The sequence below is a fragment of the Nycticebus coucang genome, chromosome 15 (assembly GCF_027406575.1).
Source record: "Nycticebus coucang isolate mNycCou1 chromosome 15, mNycCou1.pri, whole genome shotgun sequence".
NCBI classification, from domain to species: Eukaryota; Metazoa; Chordata; class Mammalia; order Primates; family Lorisidae; genus Nycticebus; species Nycticebus coucang.
Genome location: NC_069794.1, coordinates 17,023,352 through 17,037,677, shown reverse-complemented (window position 1 = coordinate 17,037,677; position 14,326 = coordinate 17,023,352). Strand labels below are relative to the sequence as shown.

At 43.7% G+C, this 14,326-nt stretch overlaps 1 protein-coding gene across 10 annotated transcripts in view; it reads right to left on the bottom strand.

Annotated features, from left to right (window-relative positions):
• The window catches only part of LOC128566988 (ATP-binding cassette sub-family C member 4-like), a 316,653-nt gene that overhangs the window by 198,028 nt on the left and 104,299 nt on the right, over positions 1-14,326 (bottom strand). For 9 of the 10 annotated variants that reach the window (XM_053564127.1, XM_053564131.1, XM_053564126.1 and 6 more), the window contains 3 exons: positions 10,559-10,660; positions 5,819-5,908; positions 4,424-4,615 (listed from right to left, as the gene is read on the bottom strand). In XM_053564127.1, the coding sequence (XP_053420102.1) occupies positions 4,424-4,615; positions 5,819-5,908; positions 10,559-10,660 (384 nt within the window). The remainder of the gene's footprint in view (positions 1-4,423; positions 4,616-5,818; positions 5,909-10,558; positions 10,661-14,326) is intronic. The other variant, XM_053564125.1, reaches the window with a different exon arrangement.

Sequence of the window (14,326 nt, the reverse complement as noted above, 5' to 3'; positions counted from 1 at the left end):
TCACTCATGTTAATCACAGGCCAGTAAAATTGGCCAATTATTTCATCCACAGAGTGTTTTCACTGGGCAGCACACACACAAACTGGGGGAAACCAAGAAATGGTTACCAGGGTTTGACACATGGAGCCCATTGGATGCCCATTAACGCTGGTGACCCTGAAGGTGACATACCATTGAGGAGACTGTTAGCCAGTTCAGGATGGCCAGTTCTGAGGCCCTGCACAGAGGGACAGTTCCAGAGTCACAGAGCCTGGCCCTGACACCTCTTTGGCTGCATCTTGGCTTCCATTTGGCACTGCCCTACCAGGTGTAGCCTGTCAAACCGACCAATTTTCCAGGCCTGGTTCAAACTCTCTCTCTTAGGACATCACTCCTGCATTCCCCCAGTCACAAACCATTTCTCTTTCTACTAGGTTAAGGTTTGGTTTGTATTTCCCCTGCAGGGCCCAGTTTATTCTGCCTCATAAAGTTCACGTGTATGCCCAGATTATCTCCCCCTGGGTCAGCTCCTGGATGGCTGAACTATGCACCAACCAGCACTCTAGACGTCTGGAATTATCTCTAACCCTCACAATGACCCACACAGCAAGTACTGTCCCACCTCACAGATGAGGAAACTGAGCCTCAGTGAGGGCATGGCACTGCTCACAGGACTCCCCACCATTAAACGGAAGGATCTGGAAGATGAACCAAGCTCACCTCAGTTCACAATCTGCTGCCCTTTTGCATAATGCTGCCCCAAGAGGCTGCTTAAAGATACACTTAAAACAAAGGCAACAAGAAAACAATGGAGCACTTGAAGGCACTCAGGAGGCTGAGGCGAGAGGATTGCTCAAGCCCTAGAGTTTCAGGTTGCTGAGCTATGATGCCACAGCACTCTACTCAGGGTGGACAGAGTGGACTCTGTCTCAAAAAGATAAAAACAAAATAAAATAAATTCATGATCAAATTTCATCCTAAATAGCTGTATGAGGTAGATAGTACCACTGTCTCCCTATCACAGATGAAGAAAATGAGTCTTTATAAAGTTCAATTAGCTAAAGTGATACACCTAGTTAAGAAGATCTGAGACTCCAGCCCAGGCTGGTCTGACTGCAGGCCTCACAGGGTGAGCAATCCCAACAACAGACCCAACGCTGCTGCTTGGCTTCCAGATGGACATCTGGAAACTCACTGCAACATCAACTGCAGTGAATATGCGATCAGCCTGAATTGATGCTGCTGGATAAATGCCAATCACTGCTTCCTATCTGGTTATCTCATCTCAGAAGTGATCCTAGCCCAATGAACTTAGAAATTTACTTCAATCTGATCTAGTACAATATATCCAGTTGTTATCTAAATATCGATCATGAAAAATTTTGCTTTTTCCTGTTTTCTTCTCCAGGATTTGGGGAAGTGGGGAAAGGCAGGGCACGGGGAAACTCTAAGGAGAAATCTTTGTTTGATTTATCTGATCAATTTATTTAGAGCAGTGGTTCTCAACCTGTGGGTTGTGACCCCTTAGGGGGTCGAACGACTCTTTCCCAGGGGTAGCCTAAATACATCCTGCATATCAGATATTTACATTTCGATTCATAACAGTAGCAAAATTACAGTTATGAAGTAGCAACAAAAATAACTTTATGGTTGGGGGTCACCACAACATGAGGAACTTAATTAAAGGGTCGCAGCATTAGGCAGGTTGAGAACCACCGATTTAGAGGAATGGGCTACAACAGTGACAGTTGCTGCTCTTTACCAAAAACCTGGCATGTCTACAATTCCACAGTCATTGCCTTAGAATCACCTCATATCTTCCCCCATTTAATAAGAAAGATGGAAGCAAATGCCTGCAGCTCCCCAGTACTGTTTCTGTCCAACAGCCAAGTCTTTTCACTATACATGAAGCCTTGTATCTACAGGTCAAAATAATTCTGGGAAGCGCCTGTAATCAATGGCCATCCGGTACCACAGTTTTATGGCACAAGATGCCATTGACACATGGATTCAAAAAGAGCAGCAAAGCATCTTATTAAGTGTCTTCCTGGTTCTTAAAAAATCTTGCTGATCTCCTGCAAAACAGAGTCATAAGTGGTTTTTCAAAACTGCAGCAAAACCTCTTGAAAACCATCCAAGCCAATGTATTCATTCTGCAGCAGAGACATCACGAGCCCAGAGAGGTAACAAGATGTGTCAAAAGTGACAATAAGCAAATGACAAAGCCAGGCCAGGACTTCGGCTCTGTCTGACTTCTCCATCCCGGGGCCTACCATTCTGCCAAGGGAGGGAATACACACAGGGAAGAGAACAGTCCGTGTTTATAAACATCAAAGAACAAACTAAAAAAATCACCCTGCAGCCCAGCCCAGGGCCCCCCATTCCCACTGGAGTCAGCCATTCATGCAGGAGCCCTGAGGTGGCTGGAACCCAAGTCACTGTCCACACTGCTGACCAGACCCTCACAGGTGGCTGAGGAAGGTACAGAGTGGCAGCCACTGAACCTTTGTTCCCCTTCAGAGATACTGAGATGTGGAGAGAATGGCAGGGCTGGGCTGACCTCAGAATCAGGAGTCCAACGTGGGTACCAGAAGCTAACCCTGACTCAGCTAAAAAGAAAATGTGTAAGCACTGGTGTTTTTTAAATTCCATATTCATTGATCACCCAATTTTTAAAATACTTTTGCCTTTAAAACATCCTTAATTGGGACGTGGCGCGACAGAGGGGAAAATGGAATCTGGAGCCATGCAGACATGGGTTTGAACTTGATCTGCAAAAGGGTGGGTCATGTCACCTCTTTAACACTCCATCTTACCAACTATAAAATGATATAAACATTAAAGATAGTAGGAATTGTAACAAAAGATTAAAAAGCACAGACCTTCTGTGTGCATGTGTTTCACGTGTATGTATGAGAGACAGATGATTAACACACAGTGGAAGCTATTATCTAATCTACATTTTTGCTTTATCCTTTTTCTTATATACTATGGATACTATTTAATACAAAAATCTAGCTCATTCCTGCTAACTTAATGTCATTTCTGAAAAACACATTAACGATAACCCAGGAGAAAGCAATAAAATCTCTTCAAACAAGCAATTATTTTTTTATCAACTTCCCCATAAAATACTACTCATCAGATACAATCTATGATATTCAAGCCATTGTTTGTGCAAAAAAATCTCTCTTTTCTCCTTAAGCTGCTGGGAAGCCTTCAGCATCCCTACTTTGACATCAAGGGGCAGCCTTCTCCAAATAGTATAAAAGAACAGTCCAAATAAAAGAACAGTCGGCTGTCCAGGCTGCACTGAATAGATCCCAGGGAGAGCCCTTTACAGCCATTATTTGGCAATCTTTTCCGACCCAAAGAGGGTAACATACCTCTTCAGTTATTACCTACCTTTTTGCTAACTTACATTCTATAGATAAGCTCAGTTTTTTTTTACCAATCATCCAGCAACTTTATTAAAATCTCAACGTATAATTAAACATTTCATCTTCTCATTTCCTGCAAAACTCAAATGTCACTTTGGAAAACCATCTCTCTCCTAGTGAAATGAGGCAGTATTATAAGGAAATGCTTAACATTCATTTTCTCTTAGAAATAAACTGCAAGTCAAAATCGAAGTGGAGAAAGAAACTGATGATCTGAAAAGGACCTAAGTAAGAACGTCAGCCAGGCACCAGGAGCAGATCTCATCTGCAGTCTGGTTCAGCCCGAGGGGTCTTGGTGGGATAACTAAGGAACTGTGAACACTGAGTCCACAGCTAATGACAACAAGGAATTGTGGCCATTTGCTTAGGTGTGATGTATGCTGATGTTTTTTTCAAAGAAGTTCTTATCTTCTAGAAATAAAAATTGCAATATTTATCGGTAGGACACAATACAGTCCAGGCTCTGCTTCAGAGGAATCTGGGTGCAGGTGGGGCTGGCCGACATCAGGGGGCAGATCTGGAGCCAGACTGGCCACAAGTCCACCATGGCTAACGCTGAGCAATGGGTTCTGGAAGCTTTGATGCACTGTTCTCATCACTTTTGCAAGTTTTTTCAATTGTCCGTTTAAAAATAAATGTTATCGGGCGGCACCTGTGGCTCAAATGGGTAGGGCACCGGCCCCATATGCTGGAAGTGGCGGGTTCAAACCCAGCCCTGGCCAAAAACTGCAAAAACATAAAATAAAATAATAATAAAAAATAAATGTTATCAGTGAATAACATGTCATAAACCCAAACCCAACTCACACAAAAGCATCCTATGAATATTATTATCACATTAGAATGAAAACAACAGAGAGAGAGAGAGTATTTACCTGGAAGACCGGCTGAAAGTATCAATGTTCAAAAATCTTTCACAATTTAAAAAAACATATAAAACTTTTCATAAAACGTAGTTTAAACGAACACTGATGTTAACTTGAAATTCAAAAGTCATCACTCACCTTTTTCAGAGCACAAGCCTTTATGACTTTGTCGTATCGTTCCCTTTCATATTTCTTCCCAAATAAAATATTACTTCTCACAGTTCCTGAAAACACCCAGGGCTGCTGAGAAACATAGGCAATTCTTCCATGCACGCTGACCAGCCCCTGACTCGGGGGCAGCTCCCCAAGCACGGCACTCAACAGAGATGACTGAAACAGATTATACAAAGCACATGTACACAGGACACTCAGGACAGCAAAGGCTGCTGCAGTACAGCTTTGCCTCGCCCTGGTTGGATAAACATCATTCATCCTTTCATTTAAAATAAGATAAAGCACAGCACTGAAAGCCATAATTAAAAAAATGAAAATAATAAATAACGCTACTGGCCTATACCTAAACTAATGACTTCTAAGGAATCTTAACAAAATGCAGTGGAACAATCTGCTCTGTCCGAATGGGTTGCCCCCACATGACATGGTTCCACGTATATAAGGAACAAAGAGTAATTAATAATGTTCATAGCAACAGAGCAGCCCGGCATGATGGTTTTCACTTAGCTGATATTAAATGTAGTTGTTCTAGCATCCAGGTTTCCTTTACTTGACAAAGTACTTGGTTCCAGAAAAGGTATGCATAAATAATACATTCTGTGCACTAGGAAAGACTTTTATTTAAAGGACTCTGGGATCATATTTCTGGAGAGCAAAATTCAGCTATAAAGGAAATAATCACCCTATCAGTTATATATATTACATATTGAGGTTTCTGTATCAGGTTGTTTAAGAAAGCATGAGACTAAGGGTGCCAGCACACTCTTCCAAAATCTTCTACCACAGACATAGTAAGGTGCCCTTGTCTACCATTACCAACCTTACAACACTGAACTGTAATCATGTTTGCAGATCAGTCTCACCCCCAGAAACCGGCAACTTCTAGAAAGCAGTGGCATCTGGGTCTTCCTCATATTTTTATCTTTTTCCCCTACACAGGGCCTGGCTATTTATTTACTAAATGTGTGTTGATGTGACTTGGAGAAGTTATATGCAGAAATGAGCCTTCACAGGTTGCAAGTGTCCTGCAGCACCCAGGGCCTCTTCTGATGAAAGAAGTCCCCACTTCCTCAGCCATTCTATCCTAAGTACCTCCCATATAAATAATTTCCTTCACCGAGACAAGGAGTTCTCGACCATGCAACCTTAAGTACGACAGGAAATACAATTTGCACTACACAGATTTATCTGGCCAGGACATCGTCTTGCAAAACTGATGTTTCATGGGACATAGTGAGAAATGCCGTTCCGGGTTTGCCCAAGCCAACATTGCGTTACAGAGCTCTAGGTTCAACCCCAAGAATTTAATGTGGGATTTGGTGCTGCAGCCAGCTGCCAAAAGGCATTATCATCACTTACCTTCCCTGCTCCCACAGGTCCAATCACTGCTAACAATTCACCAGGTCGGACAGTGAAAGTAAGGCCTTGTAGGGTTGGGGTTTCTACCTCCTACAAATTAAAGTTTATAAAAATGTACACATTTCAATAAAGCAACACAAATCACTGCATAATTGGAGGACTGTAACAGTCAATGATATTTGAACATAACTCAAATCTCTCTCTTTTTCATCCGATCATGATTCTTTGCAGGGTCTTAAGCAAGTTGGTAATTTTAGTATTTATGGAAGGCCCATTCCCTTTTCCTCAATTGCCACAGGAACATAGCTATAACATCCAAAGAATTTAGGTAATAAGAACAACAAGACAACTTGCTTGAAGTAACAGCTTCTTGGTTCACATCAACTTACTAAAACTGTTAATATATAAATAATATTCATTTCGGTAAGTTTTCATTATAACCGTTGGCTGTAATCGTCTATTTCATCAATCTCCACAAGGTGGCAGCATAAGTACACAGCACGCCCAGCCCTCAAACAACTTTGACATCAACAACCTCTCCAATTTCTCTTGACAAAGAATAAATTTCAACAATTTTCAGCAAGGAAAAAGGCATGTCACTCTTGGCAAATGAACTACAAATGATGACCAAGTTAAGCACGAAAATAGGGAATAAAGAAATCTAGTGTAAAGTCATGGGTCAAAATCTCAGCATCACACCTGCAGTATGCAGAACCCTGGTGAACAAGGACAACACGGCACTTCTCCTATGAACACCATCGGTGTACACACAGCAGCATACAACTCACCGCAAGGACACAGGGAGGATAAGTCCTCATTATACACATACTATCAGAAATCACATTCCTGAACCATCAATACAAACTCTCAGATAGATTTAACAGTATATGGATGTGTTTGAATATATTAAATGTCAAGAAAACACTCAATAACTGCTGACGTTAAAAGTATGTTGTTTAATAGTTCCATTTATTCTTTCAGAGATAAACCAAATTCACTTCTTCTTCAAAGAACTTCCAGATATTAGAAAATCAATTGAGAGGATTAAAGTGCATTGGGGGGAGAGGAGAGAATTTAGCAGAGCATGGTAAACAAAAATGAGGTTTCCTCTCCCCATTCAGTGACAATCAGTATTTTGGATTAACTATTCTTTTTTTATTTTTTTTGAGACATATTTTCACTCTGTCACCAAGGTAGAGTGCCAGGGCATTAGCCTAGCTCACAACAACTTCAAACTCTTGGGCTCAGGAGATCCTCCTGCCTCAGGCTCCCAGGTAGCTGGAACTACACGTGCCTGCCACAACACACAGCTAGTTTTTCTATCTTTAGTAGAGACAGGGTCTCACCCTTGCTCAAGGTGGTCTTGAACTCCTGAGCTCCAGCAATCCACCCATCTCAGCCTCTCAGAGTGCTAAGATTACAGATGAGAAACATCCCACCCGGCCTGAATTAACTATCTTGGTATATAAATAAGGAGAAGGGGGGCTTACAAGTTCACAAAATAAAACCTCAACAGTGATCATCACCTAAAAGAACTTGTGTCCCAACAAAGATAGCAACACTATCAGACAAAAGTTAATAATAACTATTGAAAATAAACAGGCCTGCTATTTGAGGATTAATTCTTTCCTCTCATAGTTTGGATCTGTGAGGCTTTACCATGCATTCCTAATGGCAGAGGAGCTAGCAAATTTATTTGAGCCTCAAACCCATTTCTAAAGGACACTCTTTAGGGGCTATTGGGTCTTCACAACATGCTTTGGGAAATGCTCTTCAAAGCACTGAAAATGATCAATAGTAAATCAAAGGCAATACAGCCTCCGGAACTCTAAAAAAGGATTCTGAATCTGGAGTCCCTCAAGGGCAGAACACCCATGGGAGGAGGAAGCAAGAATGAAGCCAACCCACAGACAGTCTAAGGGACAAAAGCTAACTCAGGCCACAAGCAGGTAGACCTTCAACTTTCTGGACACGCACTCAGAAACCTCTCTCCACATCTGGAGTGGGCATAAATGGTTACTAATATGCCCAAAAGACACAAGAGGAAGGAAAAAAGGTCTACATTACCTGTAAAATGAAAAATCTCTCTGGAAATAAGTGGATGGTCATATACAAAAACAATCACAATTTTATTTTTACAAACGGTCACCTATCAAAAAGTGTGTCTATATAAACTGACACCTTATAAATGCACCACATTATAATGTGATCACAGACTAATCATAATTATTTTCAATTGCAAATAAACTGCCCCCAAACTTTACAGGAATTTTTTTTTTGTCACACTCTGTTGCCCTGCGTAGAGTCACAGTTCACAACACCCTCAAATTCCTGAGCTCAAATGATCCTCTTGCTTCAGTCTCTGAGTAGCTGGGGCTACAAGCGCCTGCCACAACATCCAGCTGATTTTTCTATTTTTAGTAGTGATAGGGTCTCACTCTTGCTCAGGCTAGTCTTGAGCTCCTCAGTTCAATGGATCCACCTGCCTCAGTCTCCCAGAGTGTTAGGATTACAAGTGTGAGCCACCGCACCTGGTCAAGAGCTGGGTTTTAATAGTTGAGAAACATTTTTTTAAGTTTCTCTATTCCTGCCTACTTGCTGAACAACTATTTCCAATACTAATACTTTACTCAGTTGTGACTGCAAGAAAGTGAGCCTACTACAAAAGCCAGCTGGCGGTCACAGCCTTCAGTTTCTGGTGGGGACCTTCCTGCCACACCAGGTGGCTACAGACCTGGCACTGCTCTACTGTAACCAGAAGGGAGCAGCACTTGAACTCTGGGAGGTTCAGCCCCCTCCATCCTGGTCATCCAGGCTATTCCAACACTGAACCACCATCGCTGAGCCCCGACTCTGAGCCAGATACTGTGACAAGACTCAGAGATACAGCAATAAACAAAACAGATCAATATCCCTGCCCCCATGGAGATGTGGGGCTCCCACAAGGCCACACATTTTACAGCTAGAGACTGAGCCCTAGTTCATTTTATAAATGAGACCCAGCTTGATGAGAAGACCTTCCTCCAAATACCTGCCTAACTGTGCCTCAGAGCTACTACTGCAGCCGCTATCTTTCTCTTAGCTCCTGGCCCCACATGCTCTGTCTTCCACCTTAGTTTATGTCCCAAACCCCCAGTGTCTGAGCCCCTCCCCCCAATGTGCCTCACCAGACACGATGTCACGATCCCCTGGCATGGGGCATGATCACCCCTCTGACCAGGCCAGGGGCTATGTTACAATGCAAACTATAAAAGAAGTCTAACATGCTAAATTCTTAGAAGAACAACAACACAGCCCATTTTACAATGTTGCAGAGTTTGCTACCAAAGAAATCTGGCAATGAGTCCTACGAAGTCTGAATTAGCTAACCCAGTGCTCACGGCAGCGTTCACCGCATTGCGCGGTGTTCACCTGAGTGAGGGCTTTCACCGAACGCTAATGCTGTTTTCTAGCAACACTTAAAAGTGTACCGGGGGCCGGGAGTGGTGGCTCACGTCTGTCATCCTAACACTCTGGGAGGCCGGGGCGGGTGGATGGCCTGAGCCAGAGCAAGACCTTGGACCTTGTCTCTAAAATAGCCCGCATTGTGGTGGGTGCTGTAGTGCCAGCTACTTGGAAGGCTGAGGCAGGAGAATTGCTTAAGCCTAAAGAGTCTGAGGTTGCCGTGACCTGTGACGCCACGGGACTCTACCCACAGTGCCAAAGTGAGACTCTGTCTTAAAAAAAAAAAAAAAAGTGTACTGAGGTGGGACGTGCCCAGCTGAGGGGGGACAGCTAAGGCAGGCAATGCACCTAGGGCACAGGTGCAGTGGCGGGATTTTATATACATGGGAAGGAACGCATTATTGTTTGGTTGGTAGAAACACGGAGGACGACTTCAGAACTGGGCAAGCAGGATACAGGGACTCGGCACTTAGAGCAACAGGCACGTAAGGAGAGGAAGAGGCACTCCTCTGGGTGAGGAGTGTCCTGTTTTCCAGCCTAACCCAGACTGAGAGAGGGTGATCTGCATGGCACACTGGATGCAGGGGAGGACGCCCCTGGAGTTGTGTGGATAAGCGGGGGGCTCTGAGCCTGAGAGTCCGCACGCGTCTCCAGGGTCACCCCTGCTGCTTGTCCTGTCTGCCTGAATGTCAGAAGTACAGCAAGTGATGGAAATCCTTGTGGCCTTGCCAGTTCTCCTTGTCTGCTTGCAACCCGGTGGAAACCCCATGGTCAGGAACCCACCAGGCTTAGGATGCTGATTGCCGCCAAAACAGCTGGGACCACCGAGACGATTCTCATAGGGGGCCCCCACTCCCACCCCACAGCAAAAATCCAAATCATGGGTTTTTCTCATTATGTAATAAGAAAATCTAAAAGCATGAAGGTAAAAACACACTGACACCCCTAAGTCTCCGTACCATTATATAACGTGCATGTTAGCTAGCCCGCCCACACTGCACCCCTACCTTGTCCTGTCTCAGCCAAACATTACCAGTAACCTCCACGTAGCTGAAAAGGAGGGGACGTTTTGGAAATGACATAAAGCACAACTAGTCAAACACCACAGTTTAATTTCAAACCTATTTTATGTTCATTGCGAACCTTACTCCTAATTTTCACAATTTTTATAACATGACTTTCAGTAAATAAGCAAATCACATTTCACATCATGTGTATAATTTGAAAATCTCTATTAAATTGATGTCAACCCATTTTCTTTCAGCAGTAATAATCTTATAATGGTGGATATGTTACCTTATCCCAAAAAGCAGTAAAATCTTGCACGTGGACTATTCTTTTACCATCTGATAGAGGGTCGGGGTTATGTTTTGATATTTCATCAAGTAATAGAAAGTCCTAAAAAAAAAAAAAAAAGACACAGATTGTTTAAATTGCAAAAACAACAACAGTACAAACAAAAAACATTATTTCCATGAAATTTGCTATATAAGCCTATAGATTATTTTAACAATTGGCCACTGTAATTTTTTTTCCTGAGACAGGGTCTCACTCTATTATTCAAGCTAGAATACAGTGGCACAGTCATTGCTTACTACAGCCTTGAACTCCTGGATCTCAAGCAACCCCCTTCCCCCAGCACCCCACCTCAGCTTCCTGAGTAGCTGAGACTACAGTCATGTGCCACCATGCCCGGCTAACTTACAATTTTTTTTTTTTTTACAAAAACAAAGTCGCACTATGTTGCCAAGGCTTATCTCAAACTCCTAGCCTCAAGTGATCCTCCTGCCTCAGCTTCCCAAAATGCTGAGATTAGAGGTGTGAGCCAGGCTCATAGCCATGAGGCAACCATCTTTACCATTTTTTTCTTGACAAGTATACTACTTCTTTTCTAAAGAGAAAATATTGCTCGAAAGCTGAATGCATTTAGAATCTGGACGTCTGTATCAGTTTACGTTAGTGTTACTAACTGTAAGCTTGACAGTTGGTAGGAAATGACCCATGAACACTGACTGAATCCTGATCATGTGCCCAGCACCAAGCTCAATGAGAGGAACATGAAGAGAGCCATTCCCAGGCCTTCTGGAATGGAGCTGGTGCAGAAACACAGGCAGACAGGGAATGCAAGGCCAATGGCAGGAACCCCCGACGGGAAGCCCCAGCTCAGCCTGTGTCCTGTGTCCTCGGGCCTTTCTCCTCCCAAGTGCATGTCAAATCAACATATCAAAATTATTAACTATCACTTAAGTTATAGTTCTAAAATAGAAATGCTTGTTTTATATTAAGTTTCTATCTCTTAAAAGCATCGTTCACACCCACTTATCTTCTTTCCATAGGGAATGCCGTGGGCTTGACAGCAGGAGCGGCCATATTGCCCTCTCCTTGCTATTTTCCACACTAGACAACAGCTATCCAGGCAGTTTAACTGGGTAAGACCAAGTCCTGCTCACCATTACAAAGCTGAGCTAACATTCTAAGGGAAAACTCCCTAATCCTCCTCAAAAGTTAGATATAATTCAATAAGAACAGTTACAGGGGTTCAGAAATTGAATAATCAACCCAGATAACACTTCCCACCCTGAAATTTTGATCATGTGGAAGAAACAACATTGGCTATCCTCAAATTTGCCCTCAGTCTTCTGTGGTTAACAAACCCACTCCCCCATTTCTAGCTGGTTGGTGGCAACGTGAAACAAAGACCACACTTCCCAGCCTCGCATGCAGCTGGGTGCAGCCATGTGACTCAAGTTCCAGCCAAGGGAAAGAGATCACATGGCTCAGGCCTTAGAAGCTGCCATTCAGGGAAAAAGGGAAAAGGAATCTCGGTCCCTAATGCTAAGGAGCATCACACAAGCCATGGTATGACTGGCCTGTGTCCTTCTAATCCTATGTTTTCATCTATCTCCTCCAAAATCCAGGTGCGGAAACTAACTTAATGGCCAATGTGATGGGGTCTTTCGGAGGTGATTAGGTCATGAGGGCTCCTCCCTTATGAATGGACTGAAGGAGCTTATAAAAGAGGCTTCATGCAGCATTCAGCTCTTCAGCCCTCCACTTCTGCCACCAGCAAACGCAGCGTTCCTCCCTCCCCCCAGACAAATGCTGAGACAAGAAGCCACTGAGGAAGCAGAGAGCAGCCCTCAGGAGGCAACCAAACCTGCTGGTCCTTGAACTTGGACTTTCCAGCCTCCAGAACAGTAAGAAATAAATTTCTGTGATGTTTTGTTATAGCAGTACAGACAGATTAACACAATTAATGAAATCCACCCCCCCAAAGATAAAAGTCCTAACTTGTACCTTAAAATACCACTTTATTTGGAAATAGGACCATTGCGGATATAATTAATTAAGATGAAGTCACACTCCATTATGGGGGAACCTAACCCCAGCGTGACCAGTGTCCTTGCAAGAACAGAGACCGAGACAGAAAACAAGTGATGACAGACACAGACGGAGGGGACAGCTGCAAGGCAGGGATGCCCAGGACCGCCAGCACCCACCAGAAGGCAGGAGAGGTGAGGAAGGACTCCTCCTTACGGGTTTCTGGAGGAGCACGCCCCTACCGACACCTTTACTTCAGACATTCAGTCTCCACAACTCTGAGAGATGGGACTTGCATTGTTTTATGCCACCATGTTTCTGGGACTTTTTTCCAGCAGCCCTAGGAAACTCACACAGAACCTTACAAGGATTTTTGCATGAGAGGAAAATAAACTATCTACTGTGTGAGTAGTAAAAAAGAGAAGTCCAGGGTTTAGAGACAGAATGAAATCTATAAATGGATGGCTTCAATATACAGGCTAAGCCACACGTTGGGACAAACAAGAGACAGGAATTAAAGAGTATATGACACTTAATTTTACGTGTCACTGTGGCCAGGCCACAGTAACCAGACACTTGGTCGAACACTTTGAGGTGTCAACGTGCAGGTACTTTTTAGAGATCAGCGTTTCCATCAGTAGACTTGCAGGGGTGTCCAATCTTTTTTCTTTTCTGCAACTATTCAAAGAATAGTTGTCTTGAGCCACACATTAAATACACAAACACTAACAAAAGCTAATTAGCAAAAAAAAAACAAAGCAATCCATGCACACTTTTCATGATACCCAACACCACAGATAACCAAAACACAGTCCTCACAAAAGCAGCATGTGGCACACTGGCGGCAGGTTGGACACTGACTGAGAGGAAAGCAGACTGCCCTACACAATGGGACTGGGCCTCAGCCAATTAGTTGAAGGCCTTTAAGAAGAAAAAGACTGACCTCCAAAGAAGACTTCTGCCCCAAGACTACCCTGAAACTCAGACTCCAATATCAGCTCTTCCCTGAGTCTCCAGCCTACAGATCTGGACTGGCCAAGTCTGCCAGTTTTGTCAGCCAAGTTCTTAAAAAACCATTCTATCAATCTCTCTCGGGATCCCCTACCCACCCCCTGTCAGTTCTGTTTCTCTGGAGAACTCTAGTATACAAGGCTACCCCAATAAGTGAGGCAGCATGGCAAATGCCCTCTGAGATAACCAGTGCTACCCCCAGAGTTAGAGACAAGAAAACTGAGGCCCTGAGCGGCAGTGAAGACCCCAGGTCCATGCACTCCCCTTCCCCAGTGGGCAGCTCCTTTCAAGGGTTCTCTGTGGCGTCTCTCATGGAAAGTGGCACCTGCACTTCAGATACACAGCCGTGACACCGTGTGGGAGTGCACTCTCGAGACACAGACTGCCCACGTGGATGCCCCAGAAAGTCTTTTACTGGCTATGAAAACCTGAAGGTGAGACCTAAGCTCCCTGTGCTTCAGTTCCTCCATGTGTAAAATAGGAATAACAGGGTAGCAGTAAAATTTAAAGGAGCAAATACTCACGAAGTACTTGGACCGCTGCCTGTTCCATGCTAAGGCTCACTAATTATTACCTGTTTGCATAAAGCCCCGTGGTTTTCATCTTCATTTATCTCATGATGGCCAGTAAGACAGTCAGACTAATTTTATTCTAACCAAGACTTTCGATTTCTCTACATGGCCCAAGGAAAGCCCAGCTATCTTCACTGCCTGGGAGCCAGACCAGCAGAGT